The following is a 26,303-nucleotide window of genomic DNA, read 5'->3' on the forward strand; positions in this document are numbered from 1 at the left end:
CTCCAGGGTATCTTCCCGACCCAGGGATTGAACCGGGTTCTCCTGCATTGCAAGTAGATTCTTTACCAGCTGAACTACCAGGGAAGCCCAGTCAAGTCTAGGGTGGGACCCAATAATTTGCATTTTAAGAGCTTCCCAGATGAAGCGGTTGCTGTTGTCCCACACTTTGAGAACCCATCTTAGAAGAGTTAGATTCTTGTTACATACTGGAGTTCAGCTGTGAGTGGGGCCTAAGGAGAGGAATGAAAATTAGTAGAAGACAGACACCTCTAATTCCTCTCTTTTCAAAGGTAAAGTGAACTGGGATCTACCACTGCATTGCTCATTCCCTATTTTGGTAGCCTTTATTTTACAACTTGAGAAAATAAAGGCTCTTTAAGGGTCATGTGAACAGCCCAAAGCTGATTACACCGGTGGTTTCTTTGCTCCAGCAGACCAACCTCTCCCCTACCTCAGCACAGAATCTCCAGTTAACCCTGATCGGTTTCTTAACCTTCTCTCCTCCCCTGCCCCGCCCGCAGCGTCTTGACGTAGTTGCACGGACAACGTGCACCCACATTCAAAGCCCACAGGGGGCCGTCCTCAGTGATGCGCCGCAGGTGCTGCGCAGGCGCAAGCAGCAAGGCGCTGGAGCCGGTGTCATGGATTGCGTCAACTGGGTGGTAAGTGAGGATCATCAGCATGGCCTCTTGGCCTGCGCCCCGTGGGCGGGGAGTGTGACCCTGCGGTCATGGAAGTGGAGCTCCGCACACCACTTTTTTTCCTCCTGGCCCTTCACAGACATTCAGAGGCCCTCTCTCGTAGGGGCTTCGGCTGTTCTTCGCCTCCGTGTTGGAGGACACGGATTAGAGCTAGTAGCTCACCTGGAAGTTGGATCTGGCTCTCATCAGAAGAGCAGATGTCCCTCCTCTTCTCCTTCTCGCTTCTCATCCAAACTGAGGTCCTCTAGAATACGGATGTGGGATGGTGGTTAGAGGTGGAATGCACCTTAGCCCTTCCAGTTTCCTATGTGTTTAGAATTACTAAATTCAGTTGTACTTTTAATTGTAGCCCTTAATTTTAGTATGGCCGCTGTTGATTCTAAGCTGTATTATTTACCTGATACAACAGGTAATGTGATACTTTGTTACCCCAACACATATTTTTAGAGGTCTCCCTCATCCTTCCATTTTCCCATCCGTAAGTATCTTAATGTGTAAGTGTAGAATTGAAATTGATAAACGGAGACGTTGCTCTCCTACCGCTAAGGAGTACCTAAACCTCACATGAGAATTGATAGGTTAAATGGCCTTGTGAGACTTTCTATCAATCTTAAAAACCTGAATTAAAGATAAAGGCAAGGAGTCATGTTGATTTTCAGTTCATTTCAAGTCAAAAGTTCACATTTGGTTAAAGGCAATGTAGTTTGTCCAGATCTGTGGTATTTTATGGGTTCCACCTATACATATACAGCATAAAAGGGTTCATGTCTTGAGAAAAGTTATTATCATAATGTGTATCCATTGTCTGATTTTAGTGTGTTTTAAGATATGTAAAATAATTATACTTGAATTTACCATGTATACCATTTGATTATAATGAAGATAAACATAAAGTCTAACTGTAGTCCTAGAAGAGAAAGTACGTTCAGTTCCTACTTTGCTTTTGAAATTTTGTGTTGTAATGGGTCATTTTTGATGGCTGCTGTTACATTCTGAGGGTAGATCTTAAAAGATGTTTTTATCCCTAGCAGTTTTTCCCCCTCGCTTTAAATGTGATCACACTAGCTGAGACCAACACCGAAGCCTCAATTTAGCACTCCTTTATCAGGGTAAACTCTTTTAGAAGAAGTGACTAATCTAGAGCACCTAATCTTACTGTTTATATTTGTGAATAACATATTACTTAAAATATTGTTGATTGGCTTATTTATAGGCTTACCCTTCATCCTCAGAAGGATAAATGTAAAGACTAACTACTCTTGGCATGAACGTATTTATTTACTGAGTGGTATGAAAAAGCAGTCCTTGAATAACAGAATTTTCAATTTGGCCTGTTAATTGCTGAAATAAGAGCAATTCAACTACATTCCTATTTTGTCATTTCCTATCAGTCCACTAGGTCAGGTCAGTATTGTTAGAATACTTAGCGTGGCTCTTTTTTTTTTTTTTGCATTTATTAATTTTTAAATTTTATTTATTTTTAAATTTTATTTTATTTTTTGGCCATGCTGTATGACTTGCAATGAATCTTCATTCCTTGACTAGAGATTAAACCCGTGCCCCCAGTAGTGAAAGCATTGAGTCTTAACCACTGGACTGCCAGGATTATGGTGGAAGTGAAGCGCAGTTTACATAGATTTGAAGGACTGAATTTATTTCACAAGGGCTATTTTTCTATTGATATTGACCAATTTTTAATCTGATAAAAATCTGCTTTTAGAATGTTACTTACTCTCTGCAGACTATGGAAGGATAAGGTTCATTTAGTTTCTTAGTTTCTCTCCCTCTTAGGAAATTTTTTTTGTTGCAGTTTACTTGACCATGGTTCAGGATATCTTTTGGATTATGTGTGTTTTGGAAGTGGGAAGCACTTTGGTGACTATTGTAAATGCCTGCCCCAAATTTATGAGTTGGAATTTATTTACATTTGTGGAAATAATAAACTCTAAAAACTCTCTTTTGATCTGTTTGAGAAAAGAGTAAACTGAAAACAAAAGGTTCATTTCCACCTACCTTAAATTCATTTCCTTTTAAAAAGGACTGGGGAGGTTAAATACTGACACAGAAGTCAGGGAACATAAAAACAAGCATACGTCTTGATGAGATTTGTACCTTGTATTTTCTTGTAGTATTGTGATTCAGGGCTTCCCTGATGGCTCAGCAGGTAAAGAACCTCCTGCAATGCAGAAGACCCAGGAGATGCCAGTTTAATCCCTGGGCTGGGAGGATCCCTGGAGGAGGAAAGTGGCAGCCCACTCCAGTATTCCTGTCTGAAATGTCCCTTGTACAGAGGAACCTGGCAGACTATAGTCCCTGCGGTCACAGAGAGTCAGACCTGAGTGAGCCGCCTACACACTCATTGTGATTCAGCCTTATAGATAGACTGAGACTATGGATCTGAAATTAACACAATTTATGAAAAGCTAAGACTATACTGGGAATAGGATGCATTTAGTGAAAATCCTTGTGGTGGCTTTTCTTTAAGTGTAAGATTAGAAAGTGTACATTTCATGTTTTTTAAGGCTGGGCATGCTCAAACTTGAATGTAAAACTTTTAACAATTGCTTTTATGTAGGCTAAACTTTACAGATCTGTAATTGAAGATGTGATTGAAGGAGTGAGGGATCTCTTTGCTGAAGAAGGTGTGGAAGAACAAGTCTTAAAAGACTTGAAGCAGGTTTGTAGACAGTAAAAGTTTCTGTCTTTTGTTTTTTCAGCTTAAAAAATGGTTAAACTATAATTCAGAGCTCTTAATTAGCATTTAACACTTACCCACTTATTGAGATTTCAGTTGACAATTTAAAAGTTAAAAGAATAGCAGTAAATATCCTATTTTTTTTTAAAGCAAACATTTTGTTTCTCTCTGCAGCTCTGGGAAACAAAGGTTTTGCAATCTAAAGCCACAGAAGACTTCTTCAGAAATAGTGTTCATTCACCTCTGTTCACTCTTCAGTTGCCACACAGCTTGCACCAAACATTGCAATCATCAGCAGGTTGGATACAGTTAGTAAATTAGTAGTATTTGTCTTTGTAACAAATTCTCTTTTGGTGGTGGTTTTGAATTAGGGTAATATTCTTAAGGTAAGAGGGCTTGGACTTCAAAAATCATTGTTAAATAAATGAATGCAGGATAAGTCATAACTGCCATGTAATTATTGATAAGAAAATTAGGTTGTTTAAACTATTTTTCTTTTTTTTAATTCTGTAGTCCCAAAAGGTGACAAAGCCATACTTCAGAAGAACAGTTATATAGTTCATGGGCTATTGGGAGTGCCCTCTGGTTATTTCAGAAAATTTAATTGGCTGTAGTCAAGGAGTAATCCAGCCATCGTTGGTAAAGAAGCAGAGGGAAAGATGGGTACTTGCAAGCTTATGCACTCTTTTTTCTTGCTGTCTGTATGTATTATAAATCTGCCATTGAATTGGAAGCAAAATGGAGCTTTTGTGAAGATGGCTAGAAATGGACCTTACATGTATTGTCACTAATCTTGATCCTAGTGAATTTAGATCTCTGCTTTTAAGGGAAATATTTGTCCATAATATGTCTATTAGTTTACACTGGAAAAGATTAGCTGTTAGCAATACTATTATGTCTTTCTAGCCTTTCTTTCTTTTTTCTCCCCTGATTCTTACGATCATTATGCTGTCCTGATATATGTATGTGTATACATTTTCTTGTTGATACACAGATACACAGAGAAGCAGGCAGTTAGAGACACTGACAGACGCAGAGGCACACACCAGCAGACACGCCTAGATACAGACATGCCCAGACAGACACACACACACAAAGTAGGTTTTATTTGATTTAGCTGGAATTTGATAGATTAATGTCTGTAAGGGTGGATTAAATTGTCAGTACAAACTGGTGTGGGCCAAGGCAAAGGGACAATAGTAAGTAGGCTTGTACCTTCTCTATAACAAGATGAGAGAATTCAAGTGTGGTAGCAATTATAACTTATAAAAATGAAACCAGCAAAGAGTGTTGAGTTACCAAACAGCTTTTATCTGACTCTGTGCTTAAAATGTAGAATATTGCGCTGTAAGAGTTAGCCATAGCAGTTTTAATTACTTAGTTGACACACTGAAACATTTTCCATCAAATTTTTTTTTTTTTTGGCTATGCTTTCATTTTTAATTTTACTGTTTTATTAGGGCATTCCTTTTATTTGTGCCTTTAAATAACATTCTTTTACTCTTTTTTTCATCATTAAAGAACTTTAAAGATTTTTTTCCTTAGGAGTGGCTTGGAGTGTGGTCAATGTGGAGGAGTAATATACTTGACTGAATTTTATCAAAAGTGTAGTTCTTGAAAAAAGAATAGCCAGAACACTTCCACTTTCTGTCATTCAAAATTGCAATACTAGATTTTGCCGCAAGATGGTAATATTACCAATGATTTAAATCACAAAATAGTCTTGCAACTAATATATCTAGCTGACTTTCACTCAACATTCTGATTTCTTTCTTAGAGGTTAGAATAATAGACATAATTACATTTAAACAAGATAGTTTTTCTTATTCTCTCCTGCTTCATTCATAATGAAGTGAAGAGGAAGCACGTGTGTCCTGTAAAACTGCACTATAGGCCTTACTGCCTTCCATCTTCATTTCTAGGTACTCTAGTACCTAGTAAATAACCTCATAAAATTGGAAGTGCTTTTTATGTCTTCTCATTGTATGCTTTTAAAAGCCTGATTAAGATAACCTAAACTTCTACAACCTTTTCGTCTCTTGATAACAAGTTCTAATTAAATCTACAATGGAATAAGTCATTTGCCTTTGTCTATTCCACAAATTTTATTATGTTTTCTTTGACTGTATTATCCATTTGTTTAATAATTTGCTGTATCTTCAATTGTCAGCTTTTTTTTTCTTTTTTTTAGGGGGGGTAACTCAGGAATGCTTTACACTTTGAAATCGAGAACCTCAAAGTACTTTTCTTTTGGGTTATAGATATCTGGCATATTAGAAGTTAAAGCTGAGACCTTTTAAAATGTTGATTTATTTATTTAAAAAGTGATTGCATGTTAATATATATTTGTTTAAAATAACTGTTTTCTAGAACAAAAAGTATTTAGTGGGAAGATTGGTATTGTTTCACTTTTCTGCAATTCTAGTTAATGTCTGGCTTAATTCAAGACAGCTGGATTCTCTTATCTATTTCTAAATTTAATCTGTTTTGATATGTAGTTTTAGCAAAACTACATATAAGATGAAAATCTAATATTCCACGATTCAGTTCAGTTCAGTTCAGTCGCTCAGTCGTGTCCAACTCTTTGCGACCCCATGAATCGCAGCACACCAGGCCTCCCTGTCCATCACCAACTCCCGGAGTTCACTCAGACTCACGTCCATCGAGTCAGTGAGGCCATCCAGCCATCTCATCCTCTGTCGTCCCCTTCTCCTCCTGCCCCTAATCCCTCCCAGCATCAGAGTCTTTTCCAACGAGTCAACTCTTCGCATGAGGTGGCCAAAGTACTGGAGTTTCAGCTTTAGCATCATTTCTTCCAAAGAAATCCCAGGGCTGATCTCCTTCAGAATGGACTGATTGGATCTCCTTGCAGTCCAAGGCACTCTCAAGAGTCTTCTCTAACACCACAGTTCAAAAGCATCAATTCTTTGGCGCTCAGCCGTCTTCACAGTCCAACTCTCACATCCATACATGACCACAGGAAAAACCATAGCCTTGACTAGATGGACCTTTGTTGGCAAAGTAATGTCTCTGCTTTTGAATATGCTATCTAGGTTGGTCATAACTTTCCTTCCAAGGAGTAAGCGTCTTTTAATTTCATGGCTGCAGTCACCATCTGCAGTGATTTTGGAGCCCAAAAAATAGTCTGACACTGTTTCCATGAAGTAATGGGACCGGATGCCATGATCTTCGTTTCTGAAGGTTGAGCTATAAGCCAGCTTTTTCACTCTCCACTTTCACTTTCATCAAGAGGCTTTTGAGTTCCTCTTCACTTTCTGCCATAAGGGTGGTGTCATCTGCATATCTGAGGTTATTGATATTTCTCCTGGCAATCTTGATTCCAGCTTGTGTTTCTTCCAGTCCAGCATTTCTCATGATGTACTCTGCATATAAGTTAAATAAGCACGGTGACAATATACAGCCTTGACGTACTCCTTTTCCTCTTTGGAACCAGTCTGTTGTTCCATGTCCAGTTCTAACTGTTGCTTCCTGACCTGCATACAAATTTCTCAAGAGGCAGATCAGGTGGTCTGGTATTCCCATCTCTTTCAGAATTTTCCACAGTTTACTGTGATCCACAGAGTCAAAGGCTTTGGCATAGTCAATAAAGCAGAAATAGATGTTTTTCTGGAACTCTCTTGCTTTTTCCATGATCCAGCGGATGTTGACAATTTGATCTGTGGTTCCTCTGCCTTTTCTAAAACCAGCTTGAACATCAGGAAGTTCACGGTTCACATTTTGCTGAAGCCTGGCTTGAAGAATTTTGAGCATTACTTTACTAGCGTGTGAGATGAGTGCAATTGTGTGGTAGTTTGAGTATTCTTTGGCATTGCCTTTCTTTGGGATTGGAATGAAAACTGACCTTTTCCAGTCCTGTGGTCACTGCTGAGTTTTCCAAATTTGCTGGCATATTGAGTGGAGCACTTTCACAGCATCATCTTTCAGGATTTGAAAGCGCTCTACTGGAATTCCATCACCTCCACTAGCTTTGTTCGTAGTGATGCTTTCTAAGGCCCACTTGACTTCACATTCCAGGATGTCTGGCTCTAGGTCAGTGATCACACCATCGTGATTATCTGGGTCGTGAAGATCTTTTTTGTACAGTTCTTCTGTGTATTCTTGCCATCTCTTCTTAATATCTTTTGCTTCTGTTAGATCCATACCCTTTCTGTCCTTTATCGAGCCCATCTTTGCATGAAATGTCCCCTTGGTGTCTCTAATTTTCTTGAAGAGAGCTCTAGTCTTTCCCATTCTGTTGTTTTCCTCTATTTCTTTGCATTGATCGCTGAGGAAGGCTTTCTTATCTCTCCTTGCTATTCTTTGGAACTCTGCATTCAGATGCTTATATCTTTCCTTTTCTCCTGTGCTTTTTGCTTCTCTTCTCTTCACAGCTATTTGTAAGGCCTCCCCAGACAGCCATTTTGCTTTTTTGCATTTCTTTTCCATGGGGATGATCTTGATCCCTGTCTCCTGTACAATGTCCCGAACCTCATTCCATAGTTCATCAGGCACTCTATCTATCAGATCTAGGCCCTTAAATCTATTTCTCACTTCCACTGTATAATCATAAGGGATTTGATTTAGGTCATACCTGAATGGTCTAGTGGTTTTCCCTACTTTCTTCAATTTAAGTCTGAATTCCACGGTTAGATAATTGAAAAAGCAGGAGTATTTTAATAGCTTTTTCAGGTAATTTGGTACTAAGGTAAAACTCAACAAGTGGTAGCTTTTGAGAGATTAGGTGCAAAGTAGAATCAATATCAGTGGACTTTTTGAAACCATATCAGTGGACTTTTTGTTAAAGTTCCCTGATGTATCTTGCACTTTGAATGACTCTTTAACCCCTGTGTAATTTTGTAACATATGTTGATGACTTGGAAAATGTTGGTTCACTGAGTTAAATATTTGACACATTGTTCATGATACAGGATAAAAAGTCATTATCATCCCCCCACATCTCATCAGAAAAGTGTTCTAAGTATCAGAAAGCAATGAAGCTCACTGTTGCGGATATAGTTTCCAAAATTCTAATTTTTGCTTGAAAACTTGAATTTTATCATTCCTAAACAAACATTGTCAGTTTGCTTTTCTTTGAAGTGATGGGCACACTTAGTTCATTTTCAGAAAACTGCCATATACCCAGCTTTGAAGAAGCATGGTTACTGTCAGTTTTTCTTTCAAGTGAAAGTAGTATTTCTTGAAAAAAAGAAATTAGCTATGTCAGCTCCCAACTTAAACAATAGCACCACTGCATCTCATTGTACTTCCTTGGACTTCTGTATGCTACAGAAATGCTTTATATGTTCTTCCACTTTCCTCATACAGAATATTAAAAGGAAGTATACTTGAGGGTTGAAATTTAGTAAAAATAATTATTTATAGTTACATTAAGGAACTTCTTGGAGAAGGAAATGGCACCCCACTCCAGTACTCTTGCCTGGAAAATCCCATGGACAGAGGAGCCTGGTGGGCTGCAGTCCATGGGGTCGCTAGAAGTCGGACACAACTGAGCGACTTCACTTTCACTTTTCAGTTTCATGCATTGGAGAAGGAAATGGCAACCCACTCCAGTGCTCTTGCCTGGAGAATCCCAGGGACAGGGGAGCCTGGTGGGCTGCCGTCTCTGGGGTCACAGAGTCGGACACGACTGAAGTGACTTAGCAGCAAGGAACTTCTTAAGTGAAACCGTTTTGTTGTTGTTGGTTTTATTTATTTTTTAGTTGTGAGTGAACAGCCATGGAGAGTAAATACAGTGAGCACTAGTAGGGTTTGGTGCTTCCAGGCTTACTTCATGTGACAGTGCCTTCAGTTTTAATCACTGTGGCTTTGTGCCACAGTGCAGATGTCAACAATACCCTGCCCCAAATGCTCAGGCTTGTGAATGTGTATGAATGGTGAATTTAACTTGTGAATTTAGTATCAAAATTCAGTAGGAACTGCGTGAAACTTTACTATAAAATTTTGTTCGTTCAGTTCTTTTGATGACTATAAAGAAACTCTTAAAACTCTCTTATAGCTTTGTTTGATTTACATGAGTAGAGAGAATTATCCTCTGGGATTTATTTCAGAGTATTTAAAAGGGGAGAATTGTTGCTATTTTTCCTCAAGAAATTCTTTTAATTGCTGCAGACAGTATGTTAACAGATTTTTGTTTCCTCTCAGGCTGTGACTTAAGCTGTACCAGCCTAAGCTTTGCTCACTTCAGCTAATTAAGACTAATACCATTGTGTTCCTGCCACTCCAATTCTTTCTAATTGAGCCTTTCTAAAAGAATGCCTGCTAATAAGCAAAGCCATAGATGGCAGAGGATAAAAATAATTTTGTACCTCATTAACTATCAGTCTCTGTAGCTTCACTTCTGTTGTCTTAATGTGACAAGAATGGTTAGTTAAAAAAATTTGCTCTTCTGAGCTGTTTGTTGTGTGTGATGGAGCCACTCTATGTCAGAAATGGATCTTTGGGGAAGTGAAAGTGAAGTTGCTCAGTCGTGTCCGACTCTTTGCGACCCCATGGGCTGTAGCGTACCAGGCTCCTCCGTCCATGGGATTTTCCAGGCAAGTGTACTGGAGTGGGTTGCCATTTCCAAGTCTTCCTTAATACAGTATGTGAAAAAAAAATGCCTGCTTAAACATGCAAAAATGTTTTCTATTTCATTAAAGAAAAGAGATGGTCTTCTAACAGTCAGGTTCAAGGAGATACAATGAAACTTGAGATAAGGTTTAAGGTTATATTGGTCAACTAAGATCCTTCTAGTAACTGTTTCTTAGACTGATGTTTAAATAAATTTTATTGAAGCATAGTAGATTGAAAATGTGTTAGTTTCTGCTGTACAACAAAGTGAATCAGTTATAAATATACATATATCCACTCTTTTATAGATGCTTTTCCCATATAGCAGAGAAGGCAATGGCACCCCACTCCAGTACTCTTGCCTGGAAAATCCCATGGACGGAGGAACCTGGTAGGCTGCAGTCCATGGGGTTGCTAAGAGTCGGACACGACTGAGTGACTTCACTTTCACTTTTCACTTTTCCCATATAGGTCATTACAGGGTTTTGAGAAGTTTCCTGTGCTATACAATAGCTCCTTAATAATTACCTATTTTATATGTGGTAATATGTATATGTTATTCCCACTCTCCCAATTTATCCCTCCCCCACCTTCTCCCACCCTAGTAACTGTAAGTTTGTTTTCCCATCTGTGACTGTATTTTGTAAATAAGTTCATTTGTACCATTTTTTTGGATTCCACATATAAATGATATTATATATTTGTTTTTCTCTGTCTGACTTCACTCAGTATGACAATCTCTAGGTTTCCATGTTGCTGCAGATGACATTATTTTGTTCTTTTTTAGACTTATTTTTAAACAATTGCATTTAAAACCATTTGGCCAACCTTCTAGATGTACAATAACCAAAGGGACAGTTAGCATAGGAAATTGGTGCAAATAAAGATAAATGAGATGACAGGTTTAATGCAGGTTGAGTTGGTGTTCTTCTAAGAATTTATTGTCATATTTTTCTTCGCAGTTTACCTGAAGTACTGCAGAGACTTCAGGAGACATGTTCTTTTAGATTTACTCTTAAAACTGTGTATCTGTGTTTGCTTAATTACTTGACTAAAGTACTATAAATAAATTTTCATGAAATAAATGAATTGAAATTTCTTTTGAACCTATTAAAACTTAGAATGGTTTATGGTAGTTTACATTTTTGGTTTTTTTTGCTCAAAGTATAGTTGCTTGGAAAAATGCCATAAAATTACTTTTTTCTGTTATGAAAAGTTGTGATGGAGGTACATTGACTTCCTAAAGACAACCTAGCTGTTTTCTTATGGACTTCTATAGTACAATATACTTGATTGCAATGGGATTTTCTTTTGGTACTTAAAGACTTAGTTGTAAAGTCTTTGTCTGAAATTGTTGGGAAAAGATATGATTAACTATTTTTACCTCACTTGGAATCAGAAAGTATAGAATTTATCATGGTTGAAATGTTAGTGATGGAAAGCATTAAAAAAAAATAAGGTATACTTAGAGCAATTTTATTAAATTGGTAAAATCTAATGACTACGTAATATTTATTTTGTTTTCTATACAGCATCATTTGTTATTCCTGCTGGTAGAACTCGTCCCAGTTTTACCGCAGCAGAACTGGTATGTAGCTTATTTAAGATATATTTTTAAAAGAGATGCCCCAGTTTTAGTGAATGGTGGCTGAAGGCTGGGCAGAGATGTAATTTGTAAAACTTTAGTTGAATGAGGAAAGATGTCGTAAGGGATGGGAAGACAAAAATAGCTTCTATAATATAGGTGTTGGAAAAAGTCAGGAGTTTCAGATGTAATATTTTCTCACCAACTTTTCCTATCTTCCAGAGCAGTTGTTAGCATCTGCCAAGACTGTACCTACAAGATTAGGAAATTTCTAAAGTTACATTGTATGGAGTTTTAATACACTGTATAATGTTACATACTTAGTGGTTCCTAAGTAGATGATTTTGATCTGCTGCATTTTCTGACTTTTCCCCCCTAGCGTTGAGGCACATCATAGTTCTTCCTTTTATTTAAGTGGAATATTTTGGTTATTTTTTACCTTTGTATAATAGAGGTCGGTTTTCCCCCTAGGATTTGGGGACAGAAGATAAAATTTAAAACTTACATATAGAAAACTGAGTAGTTTTCAGGTGGGGAAAAATAGAACTCTTTCTCTCTTTTTTTTAAGATGGCTTAGTGGTAAGAAATCCACCTGCGAATGCAGGAAGTGCAGATTCCATCCCTGGATCAGGGACATCCCCTGGGGAAGGAAGTGGCAACCCATTCTAGTATTCTTGACTGGAGAATCCCATAGACAGTGGAGCCTATCGGGCTACAGTCCATGGGGTCGCAGAATTGGACACGACTTAGCAATTAAACAACGACAAAAGATGATATATGATCCACTAACTGTTCTTCATTTTCTTTCAGCCCATGAGTTACCTTTCTGGGGTACAAGACTTTTGTTGTTGCTGTTGTTTAGTCGCTAAGTTGTGTCTGACTCTTTTGCGACTCCTTGGACTGTAGCTCTCCAGGCTCCTCTGTCCTTGGGATTCTCCAGGCAAGAATACTGGAGTGGGTTGCCATTTCCTTCTCCAGGGGATCTACCCAACCTAGGTATAGAACCTGTGTCTCCTGCATTGGCAGGCAGGTGCTTTACAGCTGACTCACTTAGTGGACCATTTATTTCTGTTTCTTCATTAAAAACAAAAATCATAGTCCTTACCACAATTTTTAGAAAGGATGGTGCTGCTTTTGATAGGATACCAGTGAAGAAATATTTCTATCTTTGGAATTCTTGGAAATAAGTTCTCATTAATGATGGGCTTCCCTGGTGGCTCAAATGGTAAAGAATCTGCCTACAGTGCAGGAGACCCAGGTTTGTTCCTTGGGTTGGGAATATCCTCCAGAGAAAGGAATGGCTACTGACTCCAGTACTTGCCTGAAGAATTCAATGGACAGAGGAGATTGGTGGGCTACAGGCCATGGGGTCACAAAGAGTTGGACTTGACTGGAGCAACTAACGCACACATGAAGAGTAAAATCAGATTTAGAAAGTAAAAAGTGATAGGGCCCTACAGGATTGTATCCCAAAGGTAGCTGTTTTAACTGTATGATATATATCCATTTAGACTTCTTCATTAAAGAAAGTTGTATTAATTTTCACAGTAAAAGTAGGATCATTCTCTGGACTATTTCTGTCATTTCTTTTTTCTAAACTTAGTAATATAGATGGCCCTTTTCAATGCCAGGTAAATATTGATTAGCCTTAGTGGATGTGTCACAGTTTAATTAACCAGTCTTTTGTTTATGGACATTTAAATTATTGTTAGTATTTTTCTAATATGGACTTACATTGGTGATACTTGTAGATAATGTTTTGGTGTGTTTGTGATAATCAGGTAATTGGGATAAATTTCTGGAAGTAGAATTTCTGAGTCAAAGATAATGCATGTTTTTAGTTTTGGTATATACTGCAAAATTGCCGTCCAAAAGGATTGTACCATATATGCTCATATAAGCAGTGGTGTGAGAGAATATGATTTTTATCATATTCTAGCAACACTGGGTAATATTAATCAGTCTTTTAAATTTTTGCATGTCAGATAGGCAAACATATTTCCTTATCTTTTCATTTAGTTTTTAAAAAATTTTAAAACCCTAAGGTCTAATTATTCTAAAATAAAAATGATACACTTTAATCTGCTTTAAAATAATATTAGTGATCAACTTACAGACTAGAGGACTCCTATAAACAACTGTGGTTCTTATATTTGACATCTTGAGGATCAGTACCCATTTTAAAGCTATGCTGTGGGCAGATTTTATGAGTCAGTGTTCATGTTATTTATGAAGACTTACTGACTTCATTGCTAATAGCCATAGGAGGAAATTCCTTTTATTTTTAATGAGATGATCTACATCAAATATTAAAAAGCTGTTTTACTCAAGAGTACTCAGCCCTAATGTTGGGTTACTATTGTCCTGTTGACCTTAATCAGATTTTTTTGTATCCTCTATGAGATCAGGAAAAAAGTTTCAAGTAAAGCCTCTTTCTAACTTTCGAATGTAAAATTCTCATATCTAGGGCACCTCAAACTCCAGTGCAAGCTTTACTTTTCCTGGTTATCCTATTCATGTACCGGTGGGTGTGACACAGCAGACTGCATCTGGTAAGAGTATAGTCTTACGAATATTTTGTTTTTAGCATTGGTACTGACTTCTGGATATTAACTTCCATGAGTTTAAATTAACTATACCTCAAGTCATTGAAGTTATAGGAACTTTTGATAAGCCTTACTTAAAAGTAATAATAAATAGTAGTTGTTATGAAAGCAAGCTACTGCAAAATACACTAAGCCTCTCTATTAAGACAGGCACTAAGCTTGTCCCCACATTTCACTTCCAGTTCTCTTTCCCAACATTGTATAAGATGCTTTGTGTAGGTTTTCTCTACTTTAAGCTAGTTTCCGGAATTTTTATACACATGTCCCAGCTAGGTCTAATCAGGAAAAACTAAAGATTAGATTTATCAACCTTTGCCTCCTTTCTTATTGGAGATTGTATCAGAATATTTGAAAAATTTGGAGGTTTAACTTGTGTCTGCTTTTCAGAGAACTGTTTCTTTATTTGAAAGAGAATCATACCTATTTTTTTTTTTTTTGGTCATTACAGAGTTTAAGCAAAGTACCTGACTCAGTGTTCAAAAAGTAAATGTCTTTCTTCTTTTTAGTATTATTTTAAGGAAAGAAGGGGAAAATTTGTTAACTTTTGAAATTATTAAATCCTTTTTGGACAGCCTTGTCTTATAGTTGTTCTATGGTATCTTATATCTAAAGTATACATTCTCCATGACTAGGTTTCTTAAAAATCCCAATTTAGGTTATTAACACTGTAATTTATTACACAGTGGGAAAGGCTCATGGAATAAATATTGGTGGCCTGTGTATGTCTCCAAATGTGCCATATAAGCAATAGTGGGAAAAGCCTAAAGTTAAAGCAAGATATATTTAATTTTTTGAAATAAGAGTAATAGATTATTATGGTAGAAGACACACAAAAAAAATCTGGAAAAAAAAACTCCTAGAGATAACCACTGTTAACCTATTGATATATTTCCTCCTGGCCTCCTGTGCATGAGATTGTTTTTTTAAAGGAGATTAGGATTCTGTTATACTTACAGTTTTGTTTTCTCCTTTTAAAGCTCACCTTTATAAAGTCAGTGTACCATTTATGGTGACACAGACTTCTGAAAGAGCAAGTATTCTTCAGCATCCAGTTCAGCAAGTATTTCAGCTGCTTGGGCAGCCGTCAATAATACAGACCAGTATTCCACAATTAAACCCGTGTTTTCTTCAAGCAACTACTGAAAAATCACTGAGAATGGAAACTGTGCTCCAGCAACCTATAGTTCTTCCTTCTGAGACAGTGGATAGGAAACATTTAGAAAACACTACCAGTGATATTCTTGTACCTCCTGGAAATGAGCATAAAACCATATCTGAAGCTTTATTGAATCAGCTGGTAAGCTCTCAGTACATCAGCTTTCCAGGTGGTGTATTTACTCCACAGGTCTCTCAAACAGATTCCATTGTGGAGCCAGTGCTCTGGGTTTCAGCTCGCATGACTCAAAATCTGCATGGGCCCCTTTCCACTAGCCCTCAGGGAGCTCAGCACCAACATGTGCTTGAGGCTCAGCCTAGTGTTCTTAAAAACAGGCTGTGTGGATGTGATTCTGTAAAGCAACCAAGAAATACAGAGGAGCCCAGCAGCCTACCTGTCTCAGAGAAGGTAGTACTGTGTTTAACTTACTGATATTAACAGATAAACAGTAGCCAGTGATTAGATGTCCTGAGTGGCTTTTTTTTTTTTCTTCTGTTTTCTCATTATTAGTGTATAGGAATGCAAGGGATTTCTGTGTGTTGATTTTATATCCTGCAACTTTACTATAGTCATTGATTATTTCTAGTAATTTTCTGGTGGAGTCTTTAGGGTTTTCTATGTAGAGGATCATGTCATCTGCAAATAGTGAGAGTTTTACTTCTTCTTTTCCAATTTGGATTCCTTTTATTTCTTTTTCTGCTCTGATTGCTGTGGCCAAAACTTCCAAAACTATGTTGAATAGTAATGCTGAAAGTCGGCACCCTTGTCTTGTTCCTGACTTTAGAGGAAATGCTTTCAATTTTTCACCATTGAGGATAATGTTTGCTGTGGGTTTGTCATATATAGCTTTTATTATGTTGAGGTATGTTCCTTCTATTCCTGCTTTCTGGAGAGTTTTTATCATAAATGGATGTTGAATTTTGTCAAAGGCTTTCTCTGCATCTATTGAGATAATCATATGGTTTTTATTTTTCATTTTGTTAATGTGGTGTATTACATTGATTGATTTGCGGATATTGAAGAATCCTTGCATCCTTGGGATAAAGCCCACTTGGTCATGGTGTATGATCTTTTTAATGTGTTGTTGGATTCTGATTGCTAGAATTTTGTTAAGGATTTTTGCATCTATGTTCATCAGTGATATTGGCCTGTAGTTTTCTTTTTTTGTGGGATCTTTGTCAGGTTTTGGTATTAGGGTGGTGGTGGCCTCATAGAATGAGTTTGGAAGTTTACCTTCCTCTGCAATTTTTTGGACGAGTTTGAGCAGGATAGGTGTTAGCTGTTTTCTAAATTTTTTGGTAGAATTCAGCTGTGAAGCCTTCTGGACCTGGGCTTTTGTTTGCTGGAAGATTCTTGATTACAGTTTCAATTTCCGTGCTTGTGATGGGTCTGTTAAGATTTTCTATTTCTTCCTGGTCCAGTTTTGGGAAGTTGTACTTTTCTAAGAATTTGTCCATTTCTTCCAAGTTGTCCATTTTATTGGCATATAATTGTTGATAGTAGTCTCTTATGATCTTTTGTATTTCTGTGTTGTCTGTTGTGATCTCTCCATTTTCATTTCTAATTTTATTGATTTGATTTTTCCCCCTTTGTTTCTTGATGAGTCTGGCTTGTCAATTTTATTTATCCTTTCAAAGAACCAGCTTTTGGTTTTGTTGATTTTTGCTATGGTCTCTTTTGTTTCTTTTGCATTTATTTCTGCTCTAATTTTTAAGATTTCTTTCCTTCTACTAACCCTGGGATTCTTCATTTCTTCCTTTTCTAGTTGCTTTAGGTGTAGAGTTAGGTTATTTATTTGACTTTTTTCTTGTTTCTTGAGGTGTGCCTGTATTGCTATGAACTTTCCCCTTAGGACTGCTTTTACCGTGTCCCACAGGTTTTGGGTTGTTGTGTTTTCATTTTCATTTGTTTCTATGCAAATTTTGATTTCTTTTTTGATTTCTTCTGTGATTTGTTGGTTATTCAGCAGCGTGTTGTTCAGCCTCCATATGTTGGAATTTTTAATAGTTTTTCTCCTGTAATTGAGATCTAATCTTACTGCATTGTGGTCAGAAAAGATGCTTGGAATGATTTCTATTTTTTTGAATTTACCAAGACTAGCTTTATGGCCCAGGATGTGATCTATCCTGGAGAAGGTTCCATGTGCGCTTGAGAAAAAGGTGAAATTCATTGTTTTGGGATGAAATGTCCTATAGCTATCAATTAGGTCTAACTGGTCTATTGTATCATTTAAAGTTTGTGTTTCCTTGTTAATTTTCTGTTTAGTTGATCTATCCATAGGTGTGAGTGGGGTATTAAAGTCTCCCACTATTATTGTGTTATTGTTAATTTCTCCTTTCATACTTGTTAGCATTTGTCTTACATACTGTGGTGCTCCCATGTTGGGTGCATATATATTTATAATTGTTATATCTTCTTCTTGGATTGATCCTTTGATCATTATGTAGTGACCTTCTTTGTCTCTTTTCACAGCCTTTGTTTTAAAGTCTAATTTATCTGATACGAGTATTGTGACTCCTGCTTTCTTTTGGTCCCTATTTGCATGGAAAATCTTTTTCCAGCCCTTCACTTTCAGTCTGTATGTGTCCCCTGTTTTGAGGTGGGTCTCTTGTAGACAACATATGTAGGGGTCTTGTTTTTGTATCCATTCAGCCAGTCTTTGTCTTTTGGTTGGGGCATTCAACCCATTTACGTTTAAGGTAATTACTGATAAGTATGATCCCGTTGCCATTTACTTTATTGTTTTGGGTTCGAGTTTATACACCATTTTTGTGTTTCCTGTCTAGAGAATATCCTTTAGTATTTGTTGGAGAGCTGGTTTGGTGGTGCAGAATTCTCTCAGCTTTTGCTTGTCTGAAAAGCTTTTGATTTCTCCTTCATACTTAAATGAGATCCTTGCTGGGTACAATAATCTGGGCTGTAGGTTATTTTCTTTCATCATTTTAAGTATGTCTTGCCATTCCCTCCTGGCTTGAAGAGTTTCTATTGAAAGATCAGCTGTTATCCTTATGGGAATTCCCTTGTGTGTTATTTGTTGTTTTTCCCTTGCTGCTTTTAATATTTGTTCTTTGTGTTTGATCTTTGTTAATTTGATTAATATGTGTCTTGGGGTGTTTCTCCTTGGGTTTATCCTGTTTGGGACTCTCTGGGTTTCTTGGACTTGGGTGATTATTTCCTTCCCCATTTTAGGGAAGTTTTCAACTATTATCTCCTCAAGTATTTTCTCATGGTCTTTCTTTTTGTCTTCTTCTTCTGGAACCCCTATGATTCAAATGTTGTAGCGTTTAATATTGTCCTGGAGGTCTCTGAGATTGTCCTCATTTCTTTTAATTCGTTTTTCTTTTATCCTCTCTGATTCATTTATTTCTACCATTCTATCTACTAATTCACTAATCCTATCTTCTACCTCTGTTATTCTACTATTTGTTGCCTCCAGAGTGTTTTTAATTTCATTTATTGCATTATTCATTATATATTGACTCTTTTTTATTTCTTCTAGGTCCTTGTTAAACCTTTCTTGCATCTTCTCAATCCTTGTCTCCAGGCTATTTATCTGTGATTCCATTTTAATTTCAAGATTTTGGATCAATTTCACTATCATTATTTGGAATTCTTTATCAGGTAGATTCCCTATCTCTTCCTCTTTTGTTTGGTTTGGTGGGCATTTATCCTGTTCCTTTATCTGCTGGGTATTCCTCTGTCTCTTCATCTTGTTTAAATTGCTGAGTTTGGGAGTCCTTTCTGTATTCTGGCAGTTTGTGGGGTTCTCTTTATTGTGGCGTTTCCTCGCTGTGTGTGGGTTTGTACAGGTGGCTTGTCAAGGTTTCCTGGTTAGGGAAGCTTGTGTTGGTGTTCTGGTGGGTGGAGCTGTGTTTCTTCTCTTTGTTCAGTCGCACTGTGGGGAGGGAGGGAGGGATGCTGCAAACAAATGACACTGGCGTGCGCCCGCAATGCCTCAGCCACACTGGGTCTGCCCCCGCTCACGGCGCGTGTAGCCTCCCTGCCCACACTGCTCGGGCTCTAGGTTGTTCCGCCGGGAACAATCCGAGGCTGGCCCTGGGTTGCATGCACCTCCCAGGTCCAAGCCGCTCAGGTTCAGGCACTCAGGTAGTCCTCAGAGGCGCAGACTCAGTTGGGCCTGCGTTTTGTGCTCTTCCCAGGTCCGAGCAGCTCAGGTGATGAGGTGTTTGGCGAGCGCCAATGCTGCGACTTATCGCCTCCCCGCCACTCGGTTATCTGGGTGTAAAACCGGTGCACCTTCTCAGGCAGATGTTGACCGTTCAGACCCCCAATAAATTTTAGTTAGCAAAGAAGCCAGTTTTATAGATAATGTCTCTCTGGGGCTGCGATTGCCCCCCTCCGGCTCTGGCTGCCTGTCACCGGAGGGGGAAGGTCCGCAGCCGGCTATCTCTGTTCAGTTCTTTGCTCCGTGCGCGGGCTGGCGGTGTCCTAGGTTAGGGCCGGCTTTTCGCATGGTAGATATCCCACAGTCTGGTTTGCTAGCCCAAATTATTTCGCTCAGATAGTGCTCAGGGTATTCAGGCCAGACTCCCACTCTCAGCGATGCAGCCCACGCCGCGCCTCCCTGCCCAGCCCCCGCTTGCTAATGGCGGATGCAGGCATCTGCACTGCTTCTCCGCTGGGGGAGTTACCGTAGGGCTCGCAATCTGCGAGTTTTAATTGTTTGTTTATTTTTTCTCCCTGTTATGTTACCCTCTGTGCTTCCAAAGCTCGGCACGGATTCGGCAGTGAGAAGGTTTCCTGGTGTTTGGAAACTTCTCTCTTTTTAAGACTCCCTTCCCGGGACGGAACTCCGTCCCTCCCTCTTTTGTCTCTTTTATTGTCTTTAATATTTTTTCCTACCTCCTTTCAAAGAGTTGGGTTGCTTTTCTGGGTGCCTGATGTCCCCTGCCGGCATTCAGAAGTTGTTTTGTGGAATTTACTCGACGTTTAAATGCTCTTTTGATGAATTTGTGGGGGAGAAAGTGTTTTCCCCGTCCTACTCCTCCGCCATCTTGGCGCCTCCCTCTGGCTTTTTTTTTAACCTGTAACATTATTCAAAAGTATGCTTTGCTTTTTCGTTTAGAAGATTGTTTCTTTATTTTCTTTAAACACACCTATCAGTTTTTAAAAGTATTCATGCTCAACATTTCTAAACTTTTAGTTTTCATGAGTGAATTAGAATATTTCTTTGAAGAAAATGCATTTGTTTTAAGCTTCCCTGGTGGCTCAACTGGTAAAGAATCTGCCCGCAGTGCGGGAGATCTGGGTTCGATCCCTGGTTTGGGAAGATCCCCTGGAGAAGTGAACGGCTACCCACTCTAGTATTCTGACCTGGAGAATTCCATGGACTGCATAATCCATGGGGTCACAAAGAGCTGGACACAACTGAGCAACCTTCACTTTTCAATCTGTTTTATGTTTCCCTTACATTGTGAGGATTGTTTTTGTGTGCAGATAAAGTTTAAGATTCAGAAGTGCATCCTAGTAATTAAATGAGTATTTTGAGGTAATTCATTAAATGTTCAAAAGAGATCCAAAGTCTTATTTCTTGTTCTACCTTTGTGCTTAGTCACTCTGTTCTACATAATTTTCCTAAATTTCCATATGAAAGTTTTCTCTGCAAGAGGAAGTATCTTTCTGGTAGATATTTTGTTTCTCTGATAAAATACTAATTTCTTTTGGAATTCAAACCACTAAAAAATAGCTCCTAATTAACTTTCCATATTAAAAATAGGTTCACATTACTAATTCATAGTGATTGCAGAAAGATTCATGGAGAATTTTGCATGGTAAAATTAAAAAATCTTGTGTTATTTTTTTTTTATGTATGCATTTTATTTATTTATTTTCTTTCTTTATTTTTTTTTTCAACTTTACAATATTGTATTAGTTTTGCCAAATATCGAAATGAATCCGCCACAGGTATACCCGCGTTCCCCATCCTGAACCCTCCTCCCTCCTCCCTCCCCTACCCTTCCTCTGGGTCGTCCCAGTGCACCAGCCCCAAGCATCCAGTACCGTGCATCGAACCTGGACTGGCGACTCATTTCATACATGATATTATACATGTTTCAATGCTATTCTCCCAAATCTCCCCACCCTCTCCCTCTCCCACAGAGTCCATAAGACTGATCTATACATTGGTGTCTCTTTTGCTGTCTCGTACACAGGGTTATTGTTACCATCTTTTTAAATTCCATATATATGTGTTAGTATACTGTATTGGTGTTTTTCTTTCTGGCTTACTTCACTCTGTATAATAGGTTCCAGTTTTATCCATCTCATTAGAACTGATTCAAATGTATTCTTTTTAATGGCTGAGTAATACTCCATTGTGTATATGTACCACAGCTTTCTTATCCGTTCATCTGCTGATGGGCATCTAGGTTGCTTCCATGTCCTGGCTATTATAAACAGTGCTGCGATGAACATTGGGGTACACGTGTCTCTTTCCCTTCTGGTTTCCTCAGTGTGTATGCCCAGCAGTGGGATTGCTGGATCATAAGGCAGTTCTATTTCCAGTTTTTTAAGGAATCTCCACACTGTTCTCCATAGTGGCTGTACTAGTTTGCATTCCCACCAACAGTGTAAGAGAGTTCCCTTTTCTCCACACCCTCTCCAGCATTTATTGCTTGTAGACTTTTGGATCTCAGCCATTCTGACTGGCGTGAAATGGTACCTCATAGTGGTTTTGATTTGCATTTCTCTGATAATGAGTGATGTTGAGCATCTTTTCATGTGTTTGTTAGCCATCTGTATGTCTTCTTTGGAGAAATGTCTATTTAGTTCTTTGGCCCATTTTTTGATTGGGTCATTTATTTTTCTGGAGTTGAGCTGTAGGAGTTGCTTGTATATTTTTGAGATTAGTTGTTTGTCCGTTGCTTCATTTGCTATTATTTTCTCCCATTCTGAAGGCTGCCTTTTCACCTTGCTAATAGTTTCCTTTGTTGTGCAGAAGCTTTTAAGTTTAATTAGGTCCCATTTGTTTATTTTTGCTTTTATTTCTAATATTCTGGGAGGTGGGTCATAGAGGATCCTGCTGTGATGTATGTCAGAGAGTGTTTTGCCTATGTTCTCCTCTAGGAGTTTTATAGTTTCTGGTCTTACATTGAGATCTTTAATCCATTTTGAGTTTATTTTTGTGTAAGGTGTTAGAAAGTGTTCTAGTTTCATCCTTTTACAAGTGGTTTGTGTTATTTTTTTACAAATGTAAAATGTCTTACAGCTAACTCCACTTATACAATTTAGTGACATATGACAAATAATTGAAAACTTGTGTCTCTGACTAATGATTTAGTAGTCCTTTAGAAATGCTGTACAAATCTGTAGCAATATAGTAGTTAACTGCAACCTTAATACTTTTCTAGATAAAAGGGAAGGGTATAGTATAAAGTTTACTATGAAAGAGAAAGTCACTCAGTCATGTCTGACTCTTTGCGACCCCATGGACTGTAGCCTGCCAGACTCCTTTGTCCATGGAATTCTCCAGGCAAGAATATTGGAGTGGGTTCAGTTCAGTTCAGTTCAGTCGCTCAGTCGTGTCCGACTCTTTGCGACCCCATGAATCACAGCACACTAGGCCTACCTGTCCATCACCAACTCCTGGAGTTTACCCAAACTCATGTCCATTGAGTCAGTGATGCCATCCAGCTATCTTATCCTCTGTTGTCCCCTTCTCCTCCTGCCCCCAAATCCCTCCCAGCATCAGGGTCTTTTCCAACAAGTCAACTTTTCACATGAGGTGGCCAAAGTGCTGGAGTTTCAGCTTCAGCATCAGTCCTTCCAATGAACACCCAGGACTGATCTCCTTTAGGATGGACTGGTTGGATCTCCTTGCAGTCCAAGGGACTCTCAAGAGTCTTCTCCAACACCACAGTTCAAAAGCATCAATTCTTTGGCACTCAGCTTTCTTCACAGTCCAGTTCTCACATCCATAATGACCACTGGAAAAACCATAGCCTTGACTAGACAGATCTTTGTTGGCAAAGTAATGTCTCTGCTTTTGAATATGCTATCTAGGTTGGTCATAACTTTCCTTCCAAGGAGTAAGCGTCTTTTAATTTCATGGCTGCAATCACCATCTGCAGTGATTTTGGAGCCCCCAAAAATAAAGTCTGACACTGTTTCCACTGTTTCCCCATCTATTTCCCATGAAGTGATGGGAACGGATGCCATGATCTTAGTTTTCTGAATGTTGAGCTTTAAGCCAACTTTTCCACTCTCCTCTTTCACTTTCATCAAGAGGCTTTTAGTTCCTCTTCACTTTCTGCCATAAGGGTGGTGTCATTTGCATATCTGAGGTAATTGATATTTCTACCGGCAATCTTGATCCCAGCTTGTGCTTCTTCCAGCCCAGCGTTTCTCATGATGTACTCTGCATATAAGTTAAATAAGCAGGGTGACAGTACACAGCATTGATGAACTCCTTTTCCTTTTTGGAACCAATGTGTTGTTCCATGTCCAATTCTAACTGTTGCTTCCTGACCTGCATATAGGTTTCTCAAGAGGCAGGTTAGCTGGTCTGGTATTCCCATCTCTTGAAGAATTTTCCACAGTTTATTGTGATCCACACAGTCAAAGGCTTTGGCATAGTCAATAAAGCAGAAATAGATGTTTTTCTGGAACTCTCTTGATTTTTTGGTGATCCAGCAGATGTTGGCAATTTGATCTCTGGTTCCCCTGCCTTTTCTAAAACCAGCTTGAACATCTGGAAGTTCACAGTTCACATATTGCTGAAGCCTGGCTTGGAGAATTTTGAGCATTACTTTACTAGCGTGTGAGATGAGTGCAACTGTGCAGTAGTTTGAGCATTCTTTGGCATTGCCTTTCTTTAGAATTGGAATGAAAACTGACCTTTTCCAGTCCTGTGGCCACTGCTGAGTTTTCCGAATTTGCTGGCATATTGAGTGCAGCACTTTCACAGCATCATCTTTCAGTATTTGAAATAGCTCCACTGGAATTCCATCACCTCCACTAGCTTTGTTCATAGTGATGCTTTCTAAGGCCCACTTGACTTCACATTCCAGGATGTCTGGCTCTAGGTCAGTGATCACACCATCATGATTATCTTGGTCATGAAGATCTTTTTTGTACAGTTCTTCTGTGTATTCTTGCCATCTCTTCTTAATATCTTCTGCTTCTGTTAGGTCCATACCATTTCTGTCCTTTGTTGAGCCCATCTTTGCATGAAATGTTCCCTTGGTATCTCTAATTTTCTTGAAGAGATCTCTAGTCTTTTCCATTCTGTTGTTTTCTTCTATTTCTTTGCATTGATCGCTGAGGAAGGCTTTCTTATATCTCCTTGCTATTCTTTGGAACTCTGCATTCACATGGGAATATCTTTCCTTTTCTCCTTTGCTTTTCACTTCTCTTCTTTTCACAGCTATTTGTAAGGCCTCCCCAGACAGCCATTTTGCTTTTTTGCATTTCTTTTCCATGGGGATGGTCTTGATCCCTGTCTCCTGTACAGTGTCACTAACCTCCATCCATAGTTCATCAGGCACTCTGTCTATCAGATCTAGTCTGGAGTGGGTAGCCGTTCCGTTCTCCAGGGGATCTTCCCAACCCAGGGATCAAACCCAGGTCTCTTGCATTGCAGCCAGATTCTTTATTGTCTGAGCCACCAGGGAAGCCCAAGGTATCCTATAGGGTACAGTGAAGGATAATGAACAAAGAACATGTTTATCAGAAACCATTTGACTTATTATTAGAGTATTTCAGATGTTTGATGAAGCCTGTTCAAAATCTTTTAGCAAGTGTTTTTAGTTTAGTTTGGTATAATGTATTAAGGGCTTCTCTAGTGACTCAGATGGTAAAGAATTCACATGCAGTGCGGGCGACCTGGGTTTGATCCCTGGGTTGGGAAGATCCCTTGGAGGAGGGAATGACAACCCATTCCAGTATTCTTACCTGGAGAATCCCCACGGAGAAAGGAATCTGGCGGGCTACAGTCCATAGGGTCGCAAAGAGTCAGACATAACTGAGTGACTAAGTACACACACTAAGGGTAAAATACTTTTTGAGCATGTTTTATCATATTTTCACAAACCATATAAAATTTAAAAAATGTAGGATAAATTCCTAATTATGAAACAGTTGATTTTCAGAGAAAATGACTGTAAGTGTTTTCATCACTTATAATTTTAGAGGCATTTTCCTCCTGGGCTCTGACCTTTAAAGATTTCTGGAGTGATGATTCAAGGACTTATTCTGCTGTCACCTATTAGATGTCATCTTGTACTTTGTTTTGATATGGAGAAATAGATCAGTTAAGGAAGACTAAGCAAGGATTGTTTAGAGGGTAGTGGTTAAGAGCTTAAGTACAACAGGTTCAAATTCCAGGGTTGCCTCTTAAAAGCAAACTATGTAATGTTGCTCTTTAAAATTCAGTGATTGCTGTAGACTGGGCATAAAACCAGCCTCATAATTTTTAGAGTTATCAGAGATGTTTATGGAGTTTTTAATAGCTTCTGTCACCATGATAAGATTTAGATTAGTGCTGTTACGCTTTATGGGCATGTGACATATTGGATAATGGTTCATACAACTTGTTGGTTGATTTAAAATATATCTGTATTTAAAACACAAACATTGAAAGGAATTTAATTTATATTAAAAATTTTTTCCGTAGGATATCTTAAAATAGTAATCTGGTAAAATTTATACTAATATAATTTTCAAAAAAGTTTATAAATAACTCTTTATAAGTAGCTTTCAGAAATTCTTGTTGCTGAAAACAAGTTACAGTTAGCCCTTCGTGTACAATTAGTCTGCTTTTCCTGTGTAGACTGCCAAAGATCTTAAGTTTTTATGTAGGTTTAACATCATTACTGTTGCATAAAATATATTCCTGACAGTTTTTGACATGCTCCTATTTTAAGGTGCATATTATTGTATATTACTATGTTAAGTTTTTCCTCAGTGGAGGAATTTTGTTTTCTAATCTTACAATGCTATAGAAAATTAGGAACTCAGGTTTTCATTGTAA

The 26,303-nt window shown here is 38.3% G+C and overlaps 1 protein-coding gene across 2 annotated transcripts in view; it reads left to right on the forward strand.

Annotated features, from left to right (window-relative positions):
• The first annotated feature begins 426 nt into the window (after nucleotides 1–426).
• The window catches only part of GTF2A1L (general transcription factor IIA subunit 1 like), a 48,814-nt gene continuing 22,937 nt past the window's right edge, over nucleotides 427–26,303 (forward strand). Inside the window, exons 1-6 of one of the 2 annotated variants that reach the window (XM_070798617.1) lie at nucleotides 427–662; nucleotides 3,277–3,378; nucleotides 3,571–3,694; nucleotides 11,499–11,554; nucleotides 14,019–14,103; nucleotides 15,135–15,721. In XM_070798617.1, the coding sequence (XP_070654718.1) occupies nucleotides 642–662; nucleotides 3,277–3,378; nucleotides 3,571–3,694; nucleotides 11,499–11,554; nucleotides 14,019–14,103; nucleotides 15,135–15,721 (975 nt within the window). In that variant the 5' untranslated portion in view covers nucleotides 427–641. The remainder of the gene's footprint in view (nucleotides 663–3,276; nucleotides 3,379–3,570; nucleotides 3,695–11,498; nucleotides 11,555–14,018; nucleotides 14,104–15,134; nucleotides 15,722–26,303) is intronic. The other variant, XM_019970124.2, reaches the window with a different exon arrangement.

The sequence above is a fragment of the Bos indicus genome, chromosome 11 (assembly GCF_029378745.1).
Source record: "Bos indicus isolate NIAB-ARS_2022 breed Sahiwal x Tharparkar chromosome 11, NIAB-ARS_B.indTharparkar_mat_pri_1.0, whole genome shotgun sequence".
NCBI lineage: Eukaryota > Metazoa > Chordata > Mammalia > Artiodactyla > Bovidae > Bos > Bos indicus.